This window comes from Neomonachus schauinslandi, chromosome 8 (genome assembly GCF_002201575.2).
Source record: "Neomonachus schauinslandi chromosome 8, ASM220157v2, whole genome shotgun sequence".
Taxonomy (NCBI): Eukaryota; Metazoa; Chordata; class Mammalia; order Carnivora; family Phocidae; genus Neomonachus; species Neomonachus schauinslandi.
This window is the reverse complement of record NC_058410.1, coordinates 68,658,393-68,680,043: the sequence shown is the minus strand read 5'-3', so window position 1 is coordinate 68,680,043 and position 21,651 is coordinate 68,658,393. Positions and strand designations below refer to the sequence as shown.

At 34.5% G+C, this 21,651-nt stretch overlaps 1 protein-coding gene across 7 annotated transcripts in view; it reads right to left on the bottom strand.

The window, feature by feature from the left end:
* The window catches only part of MAP3K7 (mitogen-activated protein kinase kinase kinase 7), a 72,966-nt gene that overhangs the window by 5,247 nt on the left and 46,068 nt on the right, over positions 1-21,651 (bottom strand). For 6 of the 7 annotated variants that reach the window (XM_021693648.1, XM_021693647.1, XM_044917645.1 and 3 more), the window contains 3 exons: positions 16,224-16,288; positions 3,847-3,952; positions 419-480 (listed from right to left, as the gene is read on the bottom strand). In XM_021693648.1, coding sequence (XP_021549323.1) covers positions 419-480; positions 3,847-3,952; positions 16,224-16,288 — 233 coding nt within the window. The remainder of the gene's footprint in view (positions 1-418; positions 481-3,846; positions 3,953-16,223; positions 16,289-21,651) is intronic. The other variant, XM_044917644.1, reaches the window with a different exon arrangement.

Below are 21,651 nucleotides of genomic sequence, written 5' to 3'. Positions count from 1 at the left end.
CATTCTTTTTTTTTTGTGAGAGAGAGAATCTCAAGCAGGCTCCACACCCAGTGGAAAGCCCGATGTGGGGCTTGATCTCATGACCCTCAGATCATGACCTGAGCCAAAATCAAGAGTTGGACGCTTAACCGACTGAGCCACCCAGGTGCCTCCCTCACCCATTCTTGGCATTCTTAAACAAAGATATGAAAGTATTCTAAGACAACTGTTAAGAACATATGATTTTACCAATTTTAGATTTCATTAACTTACCTGAACGAATTATTTTAACTTGATTTTAGAAAGTTTAAGGAGGCCAACTAAAAGCATAAATAAATATATGATGACAGATATGAACATAACTGTCTGCTTTCTAGATAGATTCTCTAAACTTTCTCTAAGGAAAAAGTAAACATTCACGGAGAAAGTACTCTTTTACCTGTAATTGGTGATCCAGTGTAAGATAAGCCATTGGGATAGAGTTATCTGATCCATTGGTATCTGGAATTCAAGTATGTATTTTATTTTCTATCATAAATAATTACAAGCAAAAAGCAAGAAAGCATGTATGAATATTGGCATTTTTTTCCTAAAGTAAATAATACATTAAAATTATTGCTATTGGTAATGAAGAAAGTCTATTTCTGAATTCTAAAGGTAAAAAGAGAATATCCAATCACCAGATAATCAGAATGCAACCATACTCTCGTACATTAAAGGGTATAAGCTCTTGTTCAATTAAAAACAAAAACATCTACCGCTGAGACTAATACTACATTATATGTTAACCAACTTGAATTTAAATAAAATCCTGAAAGAAAACAAAACCCAAAACAGTGGTATGGGACCTTTATACTTCAAATTCAGTCTTCACTGACCCTACCTATTCAAACCTCCTATCTCTTTCTCTCCTTGATCATGCTGTTTACTATAATGCTGTGTCAATTCCCTGAACATTAGTGTCCTTTAATGAAAAAAAAGGGGGGGGGGGAAAGAGACACATTCTCTTCCAGTGGATTATCTTCAATTTATATATAGATTCTAGTGTGAACCCCTTCCCACCTCTCCTAATGAGAATCACTGCAGAAAATGAAAGATGCTTTTGAGGGGAGTATACTGAACACAGGTGTAATGAAGAGTATGGAAACTGTAGCTCAATGTCATGCGTGGAACAGTTAAATGGGTTAAATCAACCAACCAGTCAATTTTACCAAAGTATTTGAACAGACAGCTTTTGTTTGTATTTCAAAAGAGATAAACTGACATAACAACTTGCATGAGTCACATGGGATTAACATTTATGCCTCCTGACTTTATAGGAAAAATTAAGTATCTTGAACTCTTTCAACATTTTTCTTATTACTCTTTCTTAAATCTCTCACACTTGATAGATCTTATTAAATAAACACCCTGTATCTGATATGTATTTTATTTTTATTTATTTATTTTTTTTAAGATTTCATTTATTTATTTGAGAGAGAGAAAGAGTAAGTGAGAGAGTGCACACAACCAGGGGGAGTGGGAGAGGGAGAAGCAGGCTTCCTGCAGAGCAGGGAGCCCAATGCCGGACTCGATCCTGGCATCATGACCTGAGCTAAAGGCAGATGCTTAACCGACTGAGCCACCCAGATGCCCCTCTGATATGTATTTTAAAATTAAGTATATCAGTGTTTCACAGTATTCAGGGAATGGAAAAAAAAAATCCAAGGATTGTTCTATTAACTATTAAAACACTCAGCTATGCACTGCAAATTTAGCAGTTTCTTAAATTTATTACATAAAGCATGATGAGTTTATTTTTATTTTTAATGTGGCAGTATTATGACTCTAATAAGACTGTAAGCAGTGGGCCATGTCTTATACTTCTATCTTTGCAAATAAGAAAAACTCTTTGGTGGGTTTTTCCCTCTCTGTGGCTCCCTCTACTATGTCTAGTTATCCCTCTCACTAACTGCTTTTGGGTATGTATGTCTTTCTTTATCCACAGTATATTATAAATAGAAATCCAAGAACACTCATTATATGCTATGATTATTAAATTGATACGCTTTTTATTTTTCTCTGAAAATGCATAGAAATCCCTCCTCTTTTAAAATAAAACTACTTAATTTAATTAGGTTATTTAAACTTATGTATGCACTTCTAATTTTTTCCTGAATCAGGGGGCCTTCAAAGAAAAAGGCTTTACCAATATCTCTTCCCTGTAATTTATTGTAGTAGCTTGATTATCAGTACTTTTCTTAGAAACAGTACAAAGCTGAACTTCATTAAATATAAGCTTAAACCAGTCTCAACTTCTAAAACTATATTCAAAATTATCTAAAAATGATAACCACATACTTGCCGTATTTTAAGGCAAAGGCAAAATTCAGTTGAATTTTGGACCTAGGCATGATTTCTAGCTATTGGTATTTTAGGTCCCAGAAAATAAAAAAATGAGATTGGGGTTGAAAGGCTGGAAGAACACATGAAGTCGAAAAAAAACCAGCAGTTAAGTGAGAAGGACATAGGAGAATTTTTATTTTACTTTCACGAATTCACAATTACGTTGACTGGCATGGCTAGACTAGTCTAGGCTGAAGTCAGGAGGCCCTGCCAAGTTGAGCACTAGGTCTCAGCAAATGCTGTAATGTCAGGGCAAGTACTCCCTCACTAGAGGGTTGAAGAACCAAAAAGAGCTAATCTTACCTGAATGTTAATGATCAAATCTGTCAAGAGCGTTTCCCTATCTACCTCTGAGGAGAAAGCACATTGTGATGAATTCTGCGTATGTGCTGAGTAGTGTTCTGGACAATCTTAGGTTGGGCTATGCTAGGGGTGAAACTTGGAGGAGTTTTTTGCCACCACTAAATTTAAACTTACTAAAACTAGAGAGTACACCGCTGGCTAAACATAGTTGTATCTTACGTGAAACTGAGAAAAGCTACTCAGTTAATTTTTTAAATTAAATTATGGACTTGACTAAGTCATGCCAGATATCTGTAAATACTTATAAGTAGTGTTTTAGTTTGTAAAGGGAGAAAGCTTTTTAATTTCAATTTAATTGCCACTATTAATAACATAGTTGATCTTAAATAAAATCCCAAATGGTTTAATCTTCCAAGGTCTAAGAGATCATCTTTCCCTGACATATTAACATATAAATAATAAATTTTACAGAACCATACTGATAAGTATTCAGGAAATTCTCTTAATGCTAAGGGAAAGTTAATTCCACTATGGCATGTAATTTCCTGTTTGCCCATAATAAAACTATTCCATCATTAGATTTTAATACTAGTATTTTGACCAGTTAGTCATTCATGTTAGGGAGTTGTAATTTAACAGGCCTTTTAAGGTCTAGTTAACAGAAATTTATGTAACCGAAATGAAGTCTCCCTACCAGTTAAAAATGATTCAAAAAGTTAATGGTCAGAAATTTTTTTTTTCACTGAAGTACATGGTATCTTGTGTCTTTAAAACGAAAGACTGAGATTATGATGATTATTTTTATCATTCTGATTTTAGTTATCTTAGAGATAATGAACTTTACTACTATCATCCGTAGGATGGACCAAAAATAGGAAAATCAGAGACTTAAGTATCAAGAATACAGTATCTTCCTGTCTGTAGTGACCCCAAACCAAACCATCTTTAATACACATGTTTAGTATCTGGGGGGAAAAAATGCAGAAGGCAAGACAATCTATCTCAGTACTCAAAAACTCATCTTTAAGTTTATTGCTAAATATTTGACTTTATTAATATGAAAATCTAAACTACTGTAAAATGCCTGCCTTTATAAAGATCAGAGTCATGACACAAATAAATGAAAACAAATATGATGAACTCAACTTCTTAATTATAGTGAGGAAATACACTGGTCACCTGTGGAATCATCAGGAGTCCATGGATGACTTCGAGTTGGCTTTTCTGAAGTTGGTCCTGAGGTAGTGATCATTCTGACGCTAGGACTGGATGACCTACTGCTTACCTATGGGAAGAAGTGATTGGAGGAACAAAATGTGATTTTTAAAAGTGAAAAAAAAAAAGATAAGAGAAAATTTTTATTACAAAGCAAAGGATAGCCTTCCATTTCTATCACTAGAGGTCCGGAAATACTCTTGCAAAAAATAAATAAATCCTCTAAGATTTTTACACACACACACACACACACACACAACGTGTGTATGCATATATGTATACACACACATATAAAATTTATATGCACTCATGCATAATACCTCTTAAAATTTGATGAGCTTTCAAGAGAGAAATGCTCTGAGACCAGAAATAAAGGATTAGGAGTCCAGGAAGTGCTTAAACTGTTAGCCCTGGGAATTTCAACTGAACACCAATGACTTAGAGCTTTTGTTTTGACTACATTCTGCACTCAGAGGAATAGGCATAAAGTCTTGGGCGTTTGTAGGATGGGAATGAGAGTGGAGAACTGCTGTGCTTAAAGCTAAAACCTAAGAAAGGCTTCAGTCTTGGGGGAAGAGTGAACTAGGAAGAAAGATCTATCCTATAAAAGCAGATAGCAAATAAATTTGTCTGTGTTGGGAGTGGCTCTGGATGGAGGGGAGAAATGTTATCCACTGTGAATTCATAAAATATTTCCATAATTGCTGGACGATACAACAAATCTTAACCACAACCAATCCCAAGCAGAAAAAATAACAGAAAAACTACAATAATGAATTAAACATGGATCATATTATAGTCAAATTCTAGAAAACAAAGACAAATAGAAGATGGCAGAAAGCAGCCAAAGACAGATTACCCACAGAACCATACCAGTTAGGTTCTCAATAGCAAAAAGGGAGCCAGAAGAAATTGGAATATCTTAAAACTGCTAAAAGAAAATAACTACCATCCTAGAATTGTTTGGCCAACAAAAACGTAAAGAATGAGGTCAAAATAAGGTCAAAATAACAATCTTAGACAAGCAAAAACGGATTCTACCATCCATAAGCTCTTATCATAACAATTTTTGAAGCATGTACTTTAGGGATAAGAAAAAATTTTCCCTGATTGAAGGGCCAAGTTGCAATCAGGAATACTGGTAAACATAAGGATGAATCTATACACAGAAAATATTAAACAATGGAAACATGACTAATTTACAAAACTACCAAGCAAACAAATAAATAAGACAGTATTACAGCCTGAATAACAATAGCATAAGCAAGAGAAGCACTGATTTAAAAATCTTTATATTGTTGAAGATGAGGGTAAAGATATTAACTTTAGGTTGAGTATGAGTGTTAAAATTTCACAGGTAGTTACTAAAAGTAATAATATATATGATTCCCAAATTAGAAAGACAAATAATGGAATGAGAAATACATTTGTTCAATTCAAAGGAAGGCAAAAAAGGAGCAAAAAGGGAAATAAGAGAAAACATAAAATAAGAAGGAACACATTTATCAGTAACCATAATATAAATGGATTAAATTATTCAGTTAAGATATTTAAAAAATCAGACTGTCAGGCTGGATTAAATGCTCTTTTAAGAGACAGACCTAGTTCACAGAGTAAACAGGAAGTTAAAGGATGAAAAAAGATAGTTAGGTAAACCTAGCCAAAATAAAGTTATGTAGCTATATTAATATGAGAGAGAATACATTTTCGGGTAAAAAAAAATTACTAGAGAAAGAGATAAAATGATTAGTGATCAATTCATTATGTAACAACAATTCAAAATTTATATGCTCTACCTACTACAAGATACGCTGTATCAATACATAGCTTCCAAACAGATACAGCAATAAAACTGCAAGGAGAAAGGGACATATTCACTACCATAGTGCAGTATTTTAATACTCCTCTGTAAACAATTTATAAAAGCAGACCAAAAAAACAAAATACAACACCAGTAAAACCTGAACTCCATAAGAAGCAAGCTTGATCTAAACATAACAATGAACCCTATACCTAAAAACTGGAGAATATGCATTCTTTTTAAGCACCATGGAACATTTATGAAAACTGATCATGTATTAGCTATAAGGCAAATCTCAAAAAAGTTAAAAAAAATATAGTATTATATAAACCATATATTTTTGTATTGACTCAAAATTAACCTTAAAAGTCTCATATATTTGGACATTTAAAAACACTTCTAAATAACTCATTGTTCAAAGAAAACAAAGTGGAAATGAGAAAGTATTTGAACTGATTTTTACTATGAAACTCAGTAAAACCTGTGGGATGCAACTGCAGAGGCACTTGGAGAAAATATACTTAAGGGCGCCTGGGTGGCTCAGTTGGTTAAGCGACTGCCTTCGGCTCAGGTCATGATCCCAGGGTCCTGGGATCGAGTCCCACATCGGGCTCCCTGCTCTGCGGGGAGCCTGCTTCTCCCTCTCCCACTCCCCCTGCTTGTGTTCCCTCTCTCGCTGTGTCTCTCTCTGTCAAATAAATAAATAAAATCTTTAAAAAAAAAAAAAAAAAGAAAATATACTTAATTCCAAGTATTTAGATGAAAAAAATTAGAAGCAGTGACAATTTACAAGATAGGGATTTAACTTATAAAATTAGAAAAGGAACAAAGTCATCAGCCTCCCCTCAAAAATAACAAAATAAGAATGAGAAAATACTATAATTTAGTGGTTAGTAAATTAAAACAAAAAATTCATAAAGTGAAATAGACAAATTCCAAAAAATATATAAATCACTAAAGTTTCTTTTTCTTTTTTTTAAGATTTTATTTCTTTATTTGACAGAGAGAGAGCACAAACAGGGGGAGAGGCAGAGGCAAAGGGAGAAGCAGACTCCCCGCTGAGCAGGGAGCCTGACATGGGGCTCGATCCCAGGACCCTGGAATCATGACCCGAGCCGAAGGCAGCCGCTTAACTGACTGAGCCACCCAGGCGCCCCTAAATCACTGAAGTTTCTACACATTATAGAAAATACCAAGCCCAGAGAATTTTACAGGTGAGTTTTATAAAACACTTTCCAACTTAAAGAAATTACTCTGGAAAAAAGAAACACTTCCTGACTCATTCTGTAAAGGCAGTAAACCTGATTAAGAAACAAGGACAGAATAAGAAACACTGCTAGCCAACTTCACTGATGAAAATAGATGCAAAAGTCAAAGTCCTAAATATTATATTAGCAAACGGAATTTGGCAGTGAAAAACAATAAAGATAATTTGAAAAGTTGAGGATGCTAGGAATTCTATTAATCCAATTCATCATATTAACAGATTAAAGGAGAAAAATCTCAATAGATGCATAAAAAAGCATCTGACAACATTTTAACAGCCATTTATGAAACTACATTTAACAAACTTGAATTCCATTTAAGAGAAGATAGTTTTTTAACCAGAGAAATGGTATTTATAAAAAGTCTAGAAATGTGGTAGCACAGAAAATGGCACTGTAGGCTGGTGGATGACAGAGGTCACAGGCAAGAAGCACACAGGGAGACTCATGGGAATTGATCATGTTCCATTTCTTAAGCTGGGTGGACGGATTCATGAGTGTTCGTTTTATTATCAGGCTTCATAACTTACATATTACATATACTCTTACCTATGTATTAATATTTCATATATTAAAAACTCTCAAAGGACATATGAGTTAAATGGATTTTGTAAGATTCTTTCTTAAAAAAGCACCTTTTTTTTTCTTAAAGTGTTACTGAATACTCTGTAGGAGACTCAAAAAAGAATATGGAATTAAGAATATAAAAAGTACATAAATTCAAAAAAGTCTTCAACAGAAACACTCAAAGACTGCATCAAGTAAAATGAGGGGCAATAGTAGTAGAAAGTTCCCTTGAGTAGAAATTAGCGGATGTGAGTTCTAATTATGGTACAATGTCTGATTTAGTTTACTTCAAGAAGTCTTGCTTTCTTTATCTAGAGAGGGGGTGGGGCTGGGTTAAAGATGTGGTAACTTTTAGTATTTTATCCACTCACTGCCAGAGTTCTATTATTTTAAGCCTTGAAAACTCACAATGGATTGAGGATACTAAAAAGCAAAAGGCACTTTTATAACAATTTTGGAAATTAATCATAATATAATTGTGAAGAAAAGACTGATGGAAATTACTTTCATCTTGGGTACCTATTGAAATTGCTTCAGAAATTCCAAAAAGCTTTCCTACACCATAAACAATTTTCAACTCCATATCTGACTGGTCTTTCTAAAACCTTAGTTTATTCATGCCACGCTTAGAAAGGTGCCCTGTGTATAACAATGCTCATTCTGTTCTTCTCTCCTCCTTCCTAATTCTTCTTCATCCTTTAGGGCCCTGCTGAGATTCCCTTCAATATCGTATGTTCATTCTTGCTACATCCTTGGTTCTTTGGGCACAAAGCCAGACCCTGTGTTTGAAGACTGCTTTATTCTAGCAGCAGTTTGTAGAATACAAATGTTCATTTACTGGTTGTTTAATGGATCATTCCTGAAAGTCCCACCCTGGCATTCCTGACTCTCCATTGGCAGGTGTTACCTTACCTATCCAGATTATCTCTCCTCTGACAATTCCTTATGCCCCTCTTTCTCTTCTTGCTTTTAATCTAGACCCCATATTCACTCAAGGATTATATGGTCTAGTGCAAAGAGCAAGTATGACAACTGAACTATATGAAACTGACCTTTTTATCTATCAGAACAGTTGAGTATCAGCAAATTCACACGATTTAGTCTAATACTTTGTGGAGACCTGGGTTTAAATCTCAGTTCTGCCATTTTTGGCTGTGTAAACTTGAATAAGTTGCCTTTTGGAGTCTTAAGCTCCTCATTTATCAAGTGTGGTTGAGGAGTAGTAATAGTTAAGAAGTCCGGCACTAGAAACAATACAATCCAGAATTTGAATCTCTTGTCTGCTATTTATTAGCAGTGTGGCTTTATGTAAGTTATTTAACCTCTAAGCCTCAATAAGTAAAATGAGGACAGTATTACCTGCCTCATCAGTTTGTAAAAAAATCAAATGAAATGAAGTACCCAAAGTGTTTCTTGACACAATAAAAATGTTCACTAAATGGCTGATTATTAGGCTGTAAATCTAAGATGGGAATATATGAATGAACTTGCAGCACCTAACAGTTCCCTCTCAAGATCAAAATCACAGTTCTTTTAATAAAACATAGTGACTAAACCCTATCACAAAGATACTTTTTTCCTTTTGGCTGTATCTATAGTCTGCTACTACATAAACCTCAACCTGATACTGTAATAGTTTATATTACTCTCAATGTTTGTTATTCCTCAAAAATATTGTAATATACTAAGGGCAGAGATCATGTGTACTTTTATATTATACTCTCCAGTATTTAGGAAATTACTGAATATATAATAACTGTAAAATAAATACTCATTGAATAAAATGTGGGACGCCTGGGTGGCTCAGTCGGTTAAGCGTCTGCCTTCAGCTCAGGTCATGATCCCAGGGTCCTGGGATCGAGTCCCGCATCGGGCTCCCTGCTCCGCGGGGAGCCTGCTTCTCCCTCTGCCTCTGCCTCTCTCTCTCTATCTCTCATGAATAAATAAATAAAATCTTTAAAAAAAAAAAAAAAAGAAAAATGAATAAAATGTAACATAAACTCTTAGCACTCAGATATAAGACTGTTGCTTGGCTTATTTACCTTTTGTATACAAGAAAGAATATGTACCAGAAAGAACCAGTGATGAAATTCCTAACTCTTACTTTCAGATGAGGCTACCCTTGGCAAAAAAAAGTACAGATACTATGACATTATTCCCGAGTCCTTTAAACCTTCTTCTTCTTCGTTTTTTTTTAGAGAGGGAGGGGGGAAGGAAGAGAGGGAGTGGCAGAGAGAGAATCTTAAGCAGGCTCTATGCCTAACTTAGAGCCTGATTATGGGGCTGGATCTCACAACCCTGAGATCATGACCTGAGCTGAAATCAAGAGTCGGATGTTTACCTAACTGAGCCACCTAGGCGCCCCAAGGCTAATATTTTTAAGTCAAGTTTCAAAACTAGTTTTTCCTTAAAACTACAAGAAAAGCCATCATGAGCTAAATTTACATCCATAAATTAACTAAATAAGTCTTCATATTTCAAGAAATTGGTTTTTTTGATTAAGTAACAATATGCTAAAACGTTCATATAAAAAAAAAAGCTAAAGAAATATTTAAAAACAAGCCATAATCAAATTTCTTGAACACCTGAAAAATTAGGGTATAAATAAGAGATCAGGTAATATTTGACAATTAAGAAAAAAAATCAAACTCGTTTATGGTTTAAATTTATGTTACTGCTTGCAAACTACTACGGAAGAAGTTTTATTTTATAGTAGCTATTTAAAAAAAAATATCATTGGTCAAATTCTTATGATCATGTATGCTCTCAAAACTGGGAGGGGGAGACGAACCATGAGAGACTATGGACTCTGAGAAACAAACTGAGGGTTTTCGAGGGGAGGGGGTGGGGAGATGGGTTAGCCTGGTGATGGGTATTAAAGAGGGCACGTATTGAATGGAGCACTGGGTGTTATACGCAAACAATGAATCATGGAACACTACATCAAAAACTAATGATGTAATGTATGGTGATTAACATAAAATAAAATAAAATTAAAAGAAAAGAATAAATGTCAAGCTACGTAAAAAAAAAAAAAACAAAAAAAAAACCTCATTTGGGTTGCTCCTTCAAGACATTTACAATTACTTTATTCTATTCTTATACAAGTTGAAGAGAGAGAGAAACTTGACTTACCACAAGGTTGGATATGAAAGTGGTTACAAAGAGTACAGAAAAGCCACACTGAAATTTAAGGCAGAAGAATACTAAGCCAAATTTAAACCAGAGGGCAAATTAACCATCGGTAGACATGAAACAGAACTGGACTTTGCCCAGAACTTTATCTCTATATTTATAAAAAGGAATTGGGAGTTATTTTACAGACAAAAATAAAGCTTTGCTTTTTATGTCTCACCTGAATGACTGGGAAAATATTTTCATAAGTAAAAGATTTATGGCCAGTGCTAACCATTTATACTGACATTTAAAAGCTATTTAAAACCTTCAGTTGCTAAAATTATACAAGCACAAAACACAGAGATTAAATGTTGATTTATATGATGATTTTGCTGAAGTAACATCTGAATAATGCAAACATTAAAAAGAAATGGGTATCAAGTTAGTGATATGCATCTATAAGGGTACTTCCTCCCTTATGATAGTCACAGATAATTCAATTAAGTCTATACATGACAGGTAATACTGAAAACATTCTTTCTAATCTGAAGGTATAGGATCAATCTAATTCTAGCTTCACTGTAGTTTATTATAAGGAAATTTTAGAATTTTATTATTCTTACATGGTTTTTAAGTTCTCCACAGAAAGGTATACTATGAACCAGGAATTTTTTAAAACTATTATATAAGCCTCTGATTTAGAGCTTTAACAGAAAATTATTTATACTGAAGGAGGTGCAGATTGAGGACAGACAGAAGTAGTAGTATAATAAATTATATCCCTTAAATAAATAACAACTGATACATAAAAAGCCTTTAAGGCCAATATTTTCTATAATCCCTAACACAAACTTGTCTTATAATACAGGAACCGAATGCCAAAGGGATTTTACTTCTTTCCCAGTGCTATTTTTGTTTCTGGATAGTAATAAACTATAATGAGAGCAAGGAAGTAGTAAGAACCTTGGGAGGTACACTACGGGGAGGCAGGTATACATTACTAAGCATCTACAGTGTGTCTGGTACTTTTACATGTTCTAAGAACCCCAAGGAGTGGGTGTTACGGTCCCCACTGGTACATAAGATTGCTGAAGCTCAGGGAAATTAAAGAACTCACCTAGAGTCACATATCTGACTAATAAAAGTAGATTCTAAAGTCCATTTAAAAATATAGTATGCCTCGTTTTCTAAACAATCATAATCACATCATCTATCTTGCAGTTGTGATTTTCACTGACTGCTGTCTCCCCCCCCCGCCGCCCCGCCCAAGAGACATCCTGAAAACAGATCTATATTGGATACAACTCCAGAAGGAGCATGCAGACATACACGAAAATGTGTAATTTTAGTGAAACACAGAAAGGCTACCCAGATGTATAAAAAATAAACCTGTGCAGCCATCTATGGAAATTTATTATCAAGGTGAATTAGCCTTGCTCAATAATATGATACAGCTAAAACTCATCATTGAAAACTACTTAAATACTTAATGATGATGCAGACTATCAGAAGTCAAAACACTTGAAATTGAAGAGATCTAGGACTACTTTAGCATGCAATACACTCAGTTTCACACGCAACACAGAATGACAGAGTGTAGTTTGTGTGCTTTGGAATCAGATCTGGATTAATAACTTGGTTATAGCAATTACTGGTAGTACAAGGGAAGATGACTTTGGAAAGTTTCTCTAACCCTCAGTTTATTCATCTGCAAATGAGGAAAATAAAAGTACCAAATTTACAGGGTTATGATTTAAATAACATATATTAGTGGGGCGCCTGGGTAGCTCAGCTGGTTAAGCGTCTGCCTTCCACTCAGGTCATGATCCCAGGGTCCTGGGATCGAGTCCTGCATTGGGCTCCCTGCTCATCGGGGAGTCTGCTTCTCCCTCTCCCTCTGCCCGCCCCCTGCTCCTGTTCTTGCATGCTTTCTCTCTCGAATGAATAAAAATCTTTTAAAAAAATTAAAAAAATAAAGGCCTGACTGGCACAACGTTGGTGCACAACAGATATTACTGCAATTCTCTAATTGATCTGGGCCTAAGTCTGATGTGCTCGAATACATCAGGGGAAGCTGGGCCTTCTTGGCACTGTCAATGCTCCCTAGCCAAAGACCACCAGGAACATACCCATAGTGGGATGAGATGAGTTTAACACTCATTGCAGTGAAGCAGAGTGCTCGCTATGGGATAATGTGGGGTCTCTCTGAAAAGATTTTAGAGCTTACTGTAGATTTGGAGCTTTTGTTGAATGATTTTGGGGAGGTTCTAAGGAAGGAGGGGTTCACTCTAGATTGGCTACTGCCAGAAAACAGAGGCAATTCTCCAGGGAAGATAAACTCAGATAAGGATAAAGCTGCAGCTGGTAAAGAAGCAGTCACTCGCATCAGCTGGGAAAAGGCAATGTCTGGTATTTTGTGTGTGGCACAGTGACCCTGTTTTGTCTGTGCTGAGACATTATAAAATGTTCTTGTTTTGTCTCATTTTATCATGGTCTCAGTATAATCTTGTCTATTGGTGTTCTGAGAAATTGTTTATGTCCAGCTTCTAACAGTACTTGAGGCCTCAGCGTCAGATCAGTTCCTGGACATCCTGGGGCAACTTTTTTCTTTCTCAGTATGTTTTCAAAGTACCTAAGAGGCCAGATTCACTACGTGTGCTTAATAAGCTTCCTGGCTTAATAAAAACCTGAATTAATTTAAAAGTGAGTTGTATGTTGTAAGGATGCAATATTTCAGACAAATCACAACTACTGTTAATTCAGATGTTTGCTTCATTCACTATTCCGCTCAATAGCAATGGCAGTATAAAAACAACCTAATTTGGGCGCCTGGGTGGCTCAGTTGGTTAAGCGACTGCCTTCGGCTCAGGTCATGGTCCTGGAGTCCCTGGATCGAGTCCCGCATCGGGCTCCCTGCTCGGCAGGGAGTCTGCTTCTCCCTCTGACCCTCCTCCCTCTCATGTGCTCTCTCTCATTCTCTCTCAAATAAATAAATAAAATCTTTAAAAAAACCAAACCAAAACAAAAAAACAACCTAATTTTAATTTAAAGATATAAAGTCTAAGTGATTTTAAGGTCAGTCTTAAATCAAGAGCCAAAGTATAAACTCCAATCAGTTCACTTTCCTCTATGAGATGTATTATTAAGCTTCATTAGTAAGTTTTCGCTCTTCCTCTGATGACTGTACTGGGTGGGCAAATTCTTTTCTTTATGTTCTTTCTCAATTTCCATGGCCAAAACCAACCAACCAACCAACCAACCAAAAAAAAAAAAAAAACCCACACATCTGTTTTATCATTGCTTAGCCAGACCTTTAAAAAGAACTATACCTTCAATTTTGAAAATCCATACTATGCATAATTTTCTTTCTCAAATAATGTTATTTTCATGAGTATTAAAAAGATTTAATGGTCATTTATCTTAACACTTTCAGAAGGAAAATGTTTTCCCAGTGTATTAGAATTACTATTTACCATCCTCATCCCAAACTGGCATTTTAAGTTTATAATACTTAAGTAATTTTGAAAGGGTGGATCAGTGTTAAAAACTGGCTACACAATGGCTATCTATCACCTGTTTTAGAAAAGGTTGTACTGCCACACCAAATTCCCCCTCACTCCGAATCTTTTGTAGTAGTCCATGACAATTCATGCAAATGACTGTCACACAACCACAGTCTGCCTCAGTTTCAATGTTTTCCTAGGGAAGGTATTACAAATTAAAATCATAATCTCAAGTAATACAGAATTTGTGATGAAATAAGGAAGGCTGGTACGGTGAGGTCAGTCCTGAATGACAGCAATGCCTTTACTATAGAGTACAAAGAAAAGCACTTGCACTAGCAGATGCTTCTGAACTGCCTTAGAGCAGGCTTTGCATTCCCAGTCAAAGGGAGAACACTTGGCTAGAGTTTCTCATAACTGGAATATCAATGGCAATAGTAAACAGTGTTAAAAAGGCTGAGCTCATCAAGCCTCTAAGGAATCAAAGCAAATACCAGATGTTAAACTATCTGTTACTAAATGCCCTCATTAACACGTGAAGTATTTGAGGGGAAGAAAGTGGGAAATTTCATTCAAAAGTTCCCGGGCTTCACAAAAGCAGATATGCTGAAAAAGCCATTAAAATAAATGAAATAAAATGATTGTATTCATTTATAATACCTTCAGATTTAGGGTTACTTAATACCATATATAATAAATTTATACATATAATGTATGTATGTGTGTGTATGCATTTGAGTGAATGTATAGGCACTGTGAGAAATAAAAATATATCCAGATATAAATGAAGATCAAGGATATTTATCATAAATATTTCAAGTGCTTTTTGTTAAGTTGATAGCTATAAAAGGCTTTCAAATTTTTATTAACAACTACAAAGATTCTCTAAAATTTAAAATATTATTTAAAAAAGGGGGGGCGCCTGGGTGGCTCAGTTGGTTAAGCATCTGCCTTCAGCTCAGGTCATGATCCTGGGGTCCTTGGATGGAGCCCTGGTGTCAGGCTCCCTGCTTCTGCCTCTCCCTCTGCCATGCCCCCTGCTTGTGCTCTCTCAAATAAAATAAATTAAAAAAAAATTTTTTTAAATATGAAATAATAAAACACCTTTTTTATCATAAATTAAATCACTTTGTTTCTAATACATAATACTATTTTACATGAATATGGACCATAATGTGACATTTTTATTACTTCAGATGTATGCTATACTCATAACACTTATTGCAACACAAGTGAAAATAAATCAACAAATAACTCACAATTAGTTCTCATTCATTTTAAAGATATCATATGAATTATATACGTCCAGTATATTGATCTGAATAACAGAAAAAAAAAACACTGGCTGAGCTTCTACTTCTATATACTTGTTAAAACTCTGTACTAGTCAGTAATGGCTAAAATTATAACACTGTCTGGATCATTTATAAAGAAAGTGATAAAGAGATAAGAGGAGTTTAGAAGAACATCCAGAAATATAAGATGAAGAAAACCTTAGCAACTGTGATAGAAGCTTTCCAGAATTTATCCATCTGCTTAGTAAATATTGTCTTAAGCATATTTCACAAAAATATAAATCCAATAAGATATGACAAATTAAAAGATGTTAGAGACATCTAGGTATGTTAGTGCCTTATGTGATGCCACAGGAGTGACATTTTCTTGGGAAAATATTTATTAGTAAATATTAGTAATCAGTAAAATAATTAGTAAAAAATTTTTTTTTTACCTCATTAGTAAAAAGGAGGCAGCACTAAGGATTCACTTTAGAGGATAAGGATAACAACAAATTGTTAAATTACAAAGTTGATATTTCTTTATTAAATCATATATAAAAACCATGTAATGCACATGGAGTACTACTGAATTAATCAACCTACTATAATAAATTATCCTTCAAGTTAAACTAATAATGGCATCTATACTTTTTTTCCAAAGTATTTAAATTCAAATGCCAATGAACTCCTCTACCACAATTTTAGGTCAACTCATGAAACTAATTCTGCAGAGTATATATGTTATAGTTAATTCTTGATTTCTGCCCCTTATTATTCTTCAAAGACAGGGAATTCAAATGTTAAGTCTTACCTGACCAGGTTCTGTTCCAGTAACAGTCAAGTCTTGGATGGATCTACGTCTTGGCTGTCCGTTGCCTTTTAAAAGATAAAAAAAAGTAGAATACTGAGATCTCTTCAGACAGACAACAAGGTTGTTACTGCTACAGTAGGAGGCTGGAATTTGTTCCTCCTTGGATCTACACAAAATGTTTGTGGGAAAAACAGTTAAGTCAGTTTATTGTTAAAAAAAAAAAAAAGAAGAAGAAGAAGGAGAGAATGTTGTAAGGAAAGGAAGAGAAACAGCTGCAGAATTTTAACTCAAAAGTTGCTGGCCTACAACAAAGTAGGTCCTACTCCTACCCCACATGAATAGCTGTTGAACTCTCTTGCACCATCTTCTGTCATGTATTTAAATAGATGAATATTTGTGGGCTGGGGCTGATGATGGCATCTATTTCAAGGGCCTTACGTTACAGTTTCTTCAGCAAGACAGCTAGCCAGCAGGTAGTATGACATGACTGCCTTTAACCAACAACAGTACCTTGTTCATTCAGGGCCTAAAAGGATGCTTAGGCTTAAATTTATTATACTGAGTCACACTTACTTAATCCCATTAGTTTTTGTCAGAATCTAGTAAATTATTACTGGTGAACAACTATTTTAATTTCCTACTGAAGATGAATGACTCTCATTCCATTCTCAAATGTACAGCTTGCTGAAATGGGCTATTGTGTTAATCCTGCTTTAGGAACATCAATGCTAATAATAATTTAATCTAAAAATCAGTTTACAAAAAATTTCTATAAATATAAGCAAAATAGAATGAATTAAGCAGGAGTATCACTCAGTACTTTTATTTGGGCACAGAATTGGTTGTATGGTATCTTCTAAGATGAGAGATCAGCTGTCTAAAAGGAAACACCAAAATATTGTGAGAAACAGCTGATACAATACTCAAAATTCTTTTGACTCTGAAAGCTGTATTACATAATTTTTCAACTAGTAGGTAGCACTCAGAACATGCACTCTAACAGTTTTGGCCCGATTAGCAGACAATTCATTCTTAAAATTTTATATTTCTATAATCCTCAGATCTTATTTTAAACCAATCAGCAATATACCTTAGCATCTTAATCCATGTGACCCCATTATTATTTTGTATGTAAACTCAAAGGACCTTACAATAGAATAATGTTTAATGCAGTAATACGTGTAGTAAATATAAAAATTCAAGTTTATAGCCACACTCAAATTTATAAGACATCATCGCTTTTCTTCATTTTAAGCTATGTTTTAGAATTCTCTGCATAATTTTAGCTCAAATTTACTTCAAGTTTCATTTCATTCCAAGTTCCAACTTTTTTTTTTTTTTTAAAGATTTTATTTATTGGAGAGAGAGAGAGTGAGAGAGAGCACAAGCAGAGGGAGCGGCAGAGGAAGGAGAAGCAGGCCCCCTGCTGAGCAGGGAGCCCAATGTGGGACTCGATCCCAGGACTCTGGGATCATGACGTGTGCTAAAGGCAGATGCTTAATGGACTAAGCCACCCAGGCGCCCTGCAAGTTCCAGCTTTTGGATACAAATTAAAATAACACAAATAACACACATTTGTTGAATCAGGCACACTAAGATAACTTTTATGAAAATTTTTAACTATCGCTGTTTCCTGAGAACAAAAAGATCCCTACCACCATGACTAATAAGCAATTTTAGGCACACTTCATTCAACACAATCATTCTAAAATTAGCTTAGATGAGACAGGCTTATAAAAGTGTCTGGAATTCTCTTTTCAGATTAGCAACATTTGTGAATCTGGGGAACCACCCAGCACATGTGTCTAAAAATCATTACATCACCACTGCAATAACAACAAAAACACTAAAATCTAAGTGGGGTAGAAGGAAGGGGAATAAAAACTTTTAAGGAAGTAGGGTAAATAAGAGGTGACACAGTTAACAAATGCCATAAAATGAGAAATCTTCAAGCTACAACATGAATCAAAGCAAGCAATATTAGGCAATGCATTTTAATTAGCATAACCATGGCAGAAACCATCTGGCAAATAGTTTAGACAAAGCAAAAAAGGACTGCAATCAACAAATACTTGTTGCTCCAATATTAAGTTTTAAGTCATAATTTAGAAATGTGAATGTAAAAAAAAATAAAACTCCTGTTATTGCAAATGAAAATTACTGGGTGTGTTCTCAGTAAATTCAGCTTGAGTCTGAACTTTTTTTGCAAGTGAATACTAATTTAGAAACTCACTTATTTTACATTTTTTCATGGTTCTTTGTTATGTGCATACCTATACTACACATGGTAGTGTAAATGAAAAAAGTAGAATCAAGGGCCAATACGACGTCTACAGATGCCTGATCAAGGAATCTGAAACCTGCAAATGACGTCCTGAGTATTTCATTTTGTAATAAATTCTGGAGCTTTCAAAACTTACGATAGGGAACAAGTGATATTTTTTAGAACAACTTCTCTAAGAGCAACAAAAGGAATATACTGTATCTCTAGCCCATCATAACCCCCCACATAGCCCCTTTCCCTCCAAAAAGAAAAGTATGGTTAAAATAGCAGCTTATAGGCCAATTCAATTGTTCTTACAATAATGTCACAAAAACAGAATCCATCTCTTCAAAAAGCTGCTCTTTTATTTTATTTTTTTTAAGATTTTTATTTATTTATTTGAGAGAGAGAGAAAGAGAGAGAGCATGAGCGGGGATAGGGTCAGAGGGAGAAGCAGACTCCCTGCCGAGCAGGGAGCCCGATGCGGGACTCGATCTCGGGACTCCAGGATCATGACCTGAGCTGAAGGCAGTCGCTTAACCAACTGAGCCACCCAGGTGCCCAAAGCTGCTCTTTTAAGTACAACTTATTTACTGAACTGGTATTTGAACAGAGTCCTTCCTAGTCACTCCTGTGGCTTTTCTTATTGGTTTAAGTAAGCTCATTTTTATTACTTATTTTTCTATTTTCCAAACTTAATTACTCTTATTTTTCTATTTTCCAAACTTCCTGAAGACTCTTTTCATGTAAAAATCAACACTACATTTTCCTAGAGACATCTCTTAACAAATATTGGAAAATTTGAGATTCATAAGTTTTGAATATTAAAATATTCATTAAAATAATATCAATGAATATTAATATATTATATAGAAATATTAATACAAATTATATAGAAAATAAAATATTAAAATATTCCTTAAAATAATATTTTTAATATAAAAAACTGGATATTAAAATTTTTAATATTAAAAATATTAAAAATTGTGTTTTCTTCATGTGTAAAATATGTAAGATTAAAAAAATTTGTACAGCACTATACACTGTAGTATTATATCACTGCTTCATAGTAAACTGTGCAATTTAAAAAATATATGTTCTCATTTAGGCTGCCACAAATTTCATATTCTTTTATTTATTTCAACAAATCCTACCTCATTCCTTAGAAGGCCCTTCAGGGTGAGTTTTTTTTCCCTCCTATCAAAGGAAAGTAATTATTATTGATGTTTTGTTTTCTAACAAACTAGCTTTCATTAGGTTAGAGTTCAGTTTTTTCGATTGCAAAATGTGATCTTGATAGGCTACGATATGTAAAGACTACTAAACATTCTCTTTAATGTTGGTTAGATGAACTTCCCTATTTAATTAGCCACAAATACAGAATTTTAGTAAGGTGAGGTGGCTACACACAGCAGAAACAGAAATATTTCAGCATAGCTCTCCTTGGGCCTCAGAGTCCCTAATTCAAAGGTTTATAGCTGCTAATGACACAATGTGTCCAAGGTAGGAACTTGCCAGATCTAGGAAAGTTTCCTTCTTATCTGTCTCTTCACACCAGCACTGCACTATTCAGGGGGAAAAACTGCACCAGTAATTTATGTACTTACAGTTAAAGTAATGTTTATAAATAGTATCTACTGGTTCTTGAACCAAATATAGTATTAAAAGGTTATATTCTTGTCCTGACAGGAGAAAGCCAAATAGTGCCCAAGTGCCTCTGAACAGTATTGCAGCCTCCAGCTGTCCAGCATTCTACAAAGCCCTCACTGCACTGCCCCCCCCACCAGCCCAATCTGTTTGCCAGTTACTTCAGGTATTTGAAACTTCGAAGGAGGAAAAGACTTAAATATGAGAAATCAACTACCCATTTATTTTTGTTAAATATGCTTGGGCTCTCCCACACTCTACTTACTCTATTTAACTACTCATCATACTCTTGAAAACAACTAATATAGAGCTAAATGTGTCTGACTGAAATTAAAAGTGAATATTCATTAAATTTTTCTCAGTTAAGATATCTAACTGCAGCTGAAATCATAAGGACACCTGAAGTTTCTTTCAGCTTTAAGAACAGTATTACAAAATCGGAGGGGGAGATGAACCATGAGAGACGATGGACTCTGAGAGGCAAGCTGGGGGTTCTGGAGGGAGGGGGGTGATGGGATGGGTTAGCCTGGTGATGGGTATTGAAGAGAGGCCATGTTCTGCATGGAGCACTGGGTGTTGTACACAATGAATCATGGAACACTATATAAAAAACTAATGATGTAATGTATGGTGATTAACATAACAATAAAAAAAGAAAAAAAAAAGTATTACAAACAAAAAATAGCAGTTAAATTCAGGCTCTTCAGGGACCTGGGCAAAAACATTTTATATGACTGACTATAAAACATTTGCATATTCAATCTTTATTATTTATTATATCCTTAAGAACTGTATGTAAGACGGAAAATCATCTTTGGTTAAAGCATTCTATGATTTTAAAATGCTATGCCATATTATTTTAGCCTTACAAAAGGTACACTAAAGCACCACTGTTCAAGGCTCTCAAATAGAAGCACATTAAGGCAATTTTTATCTATGGAATAAATGAGAATTTTCAAGTGTTTTAAATGAACTCAAGCATTATAATTTAGTCTGAACTAAGAAATTCAGAACTGAGTATAACAGCAAAAAAACTGTTTAAACATAACTATTCTATAAAACTTTGTAGGTTATTTTTTTAAAGATGTATTTATAATATAATTACGGCAGTCCTACAATATCAGTATTTGGAAAAATTTACTTTTGCAATATTTGGAAATATGTATCATTTTAGGATAGTAATCAATCTGGTCTAAACTGTGTGTAAGGAATTTCATTTTAGAAAGTAAGGAACTACAGAAGACTAATGTTTCCATTAAATCTTTTACAGGTGGTATATATGTATGTATTTGATAGTAGCTTTTCAGTGGATTTCAAAATGCATTATTATGAGAGTTGATTTCCTTAAGTGCTGTAACTATTCACACAAGGACTGCAGAGCAGAATTGCTAATCTTTTTCGATTACTGAAACTAAAGCCATGAACAAAATCTGCATTAACTACTCAGTCTCTTACTCCATGCTTTAAACGGGAAAAGGCTATTGCTCCTGTTTTGTTAATTTTTGACATTTTACCTGT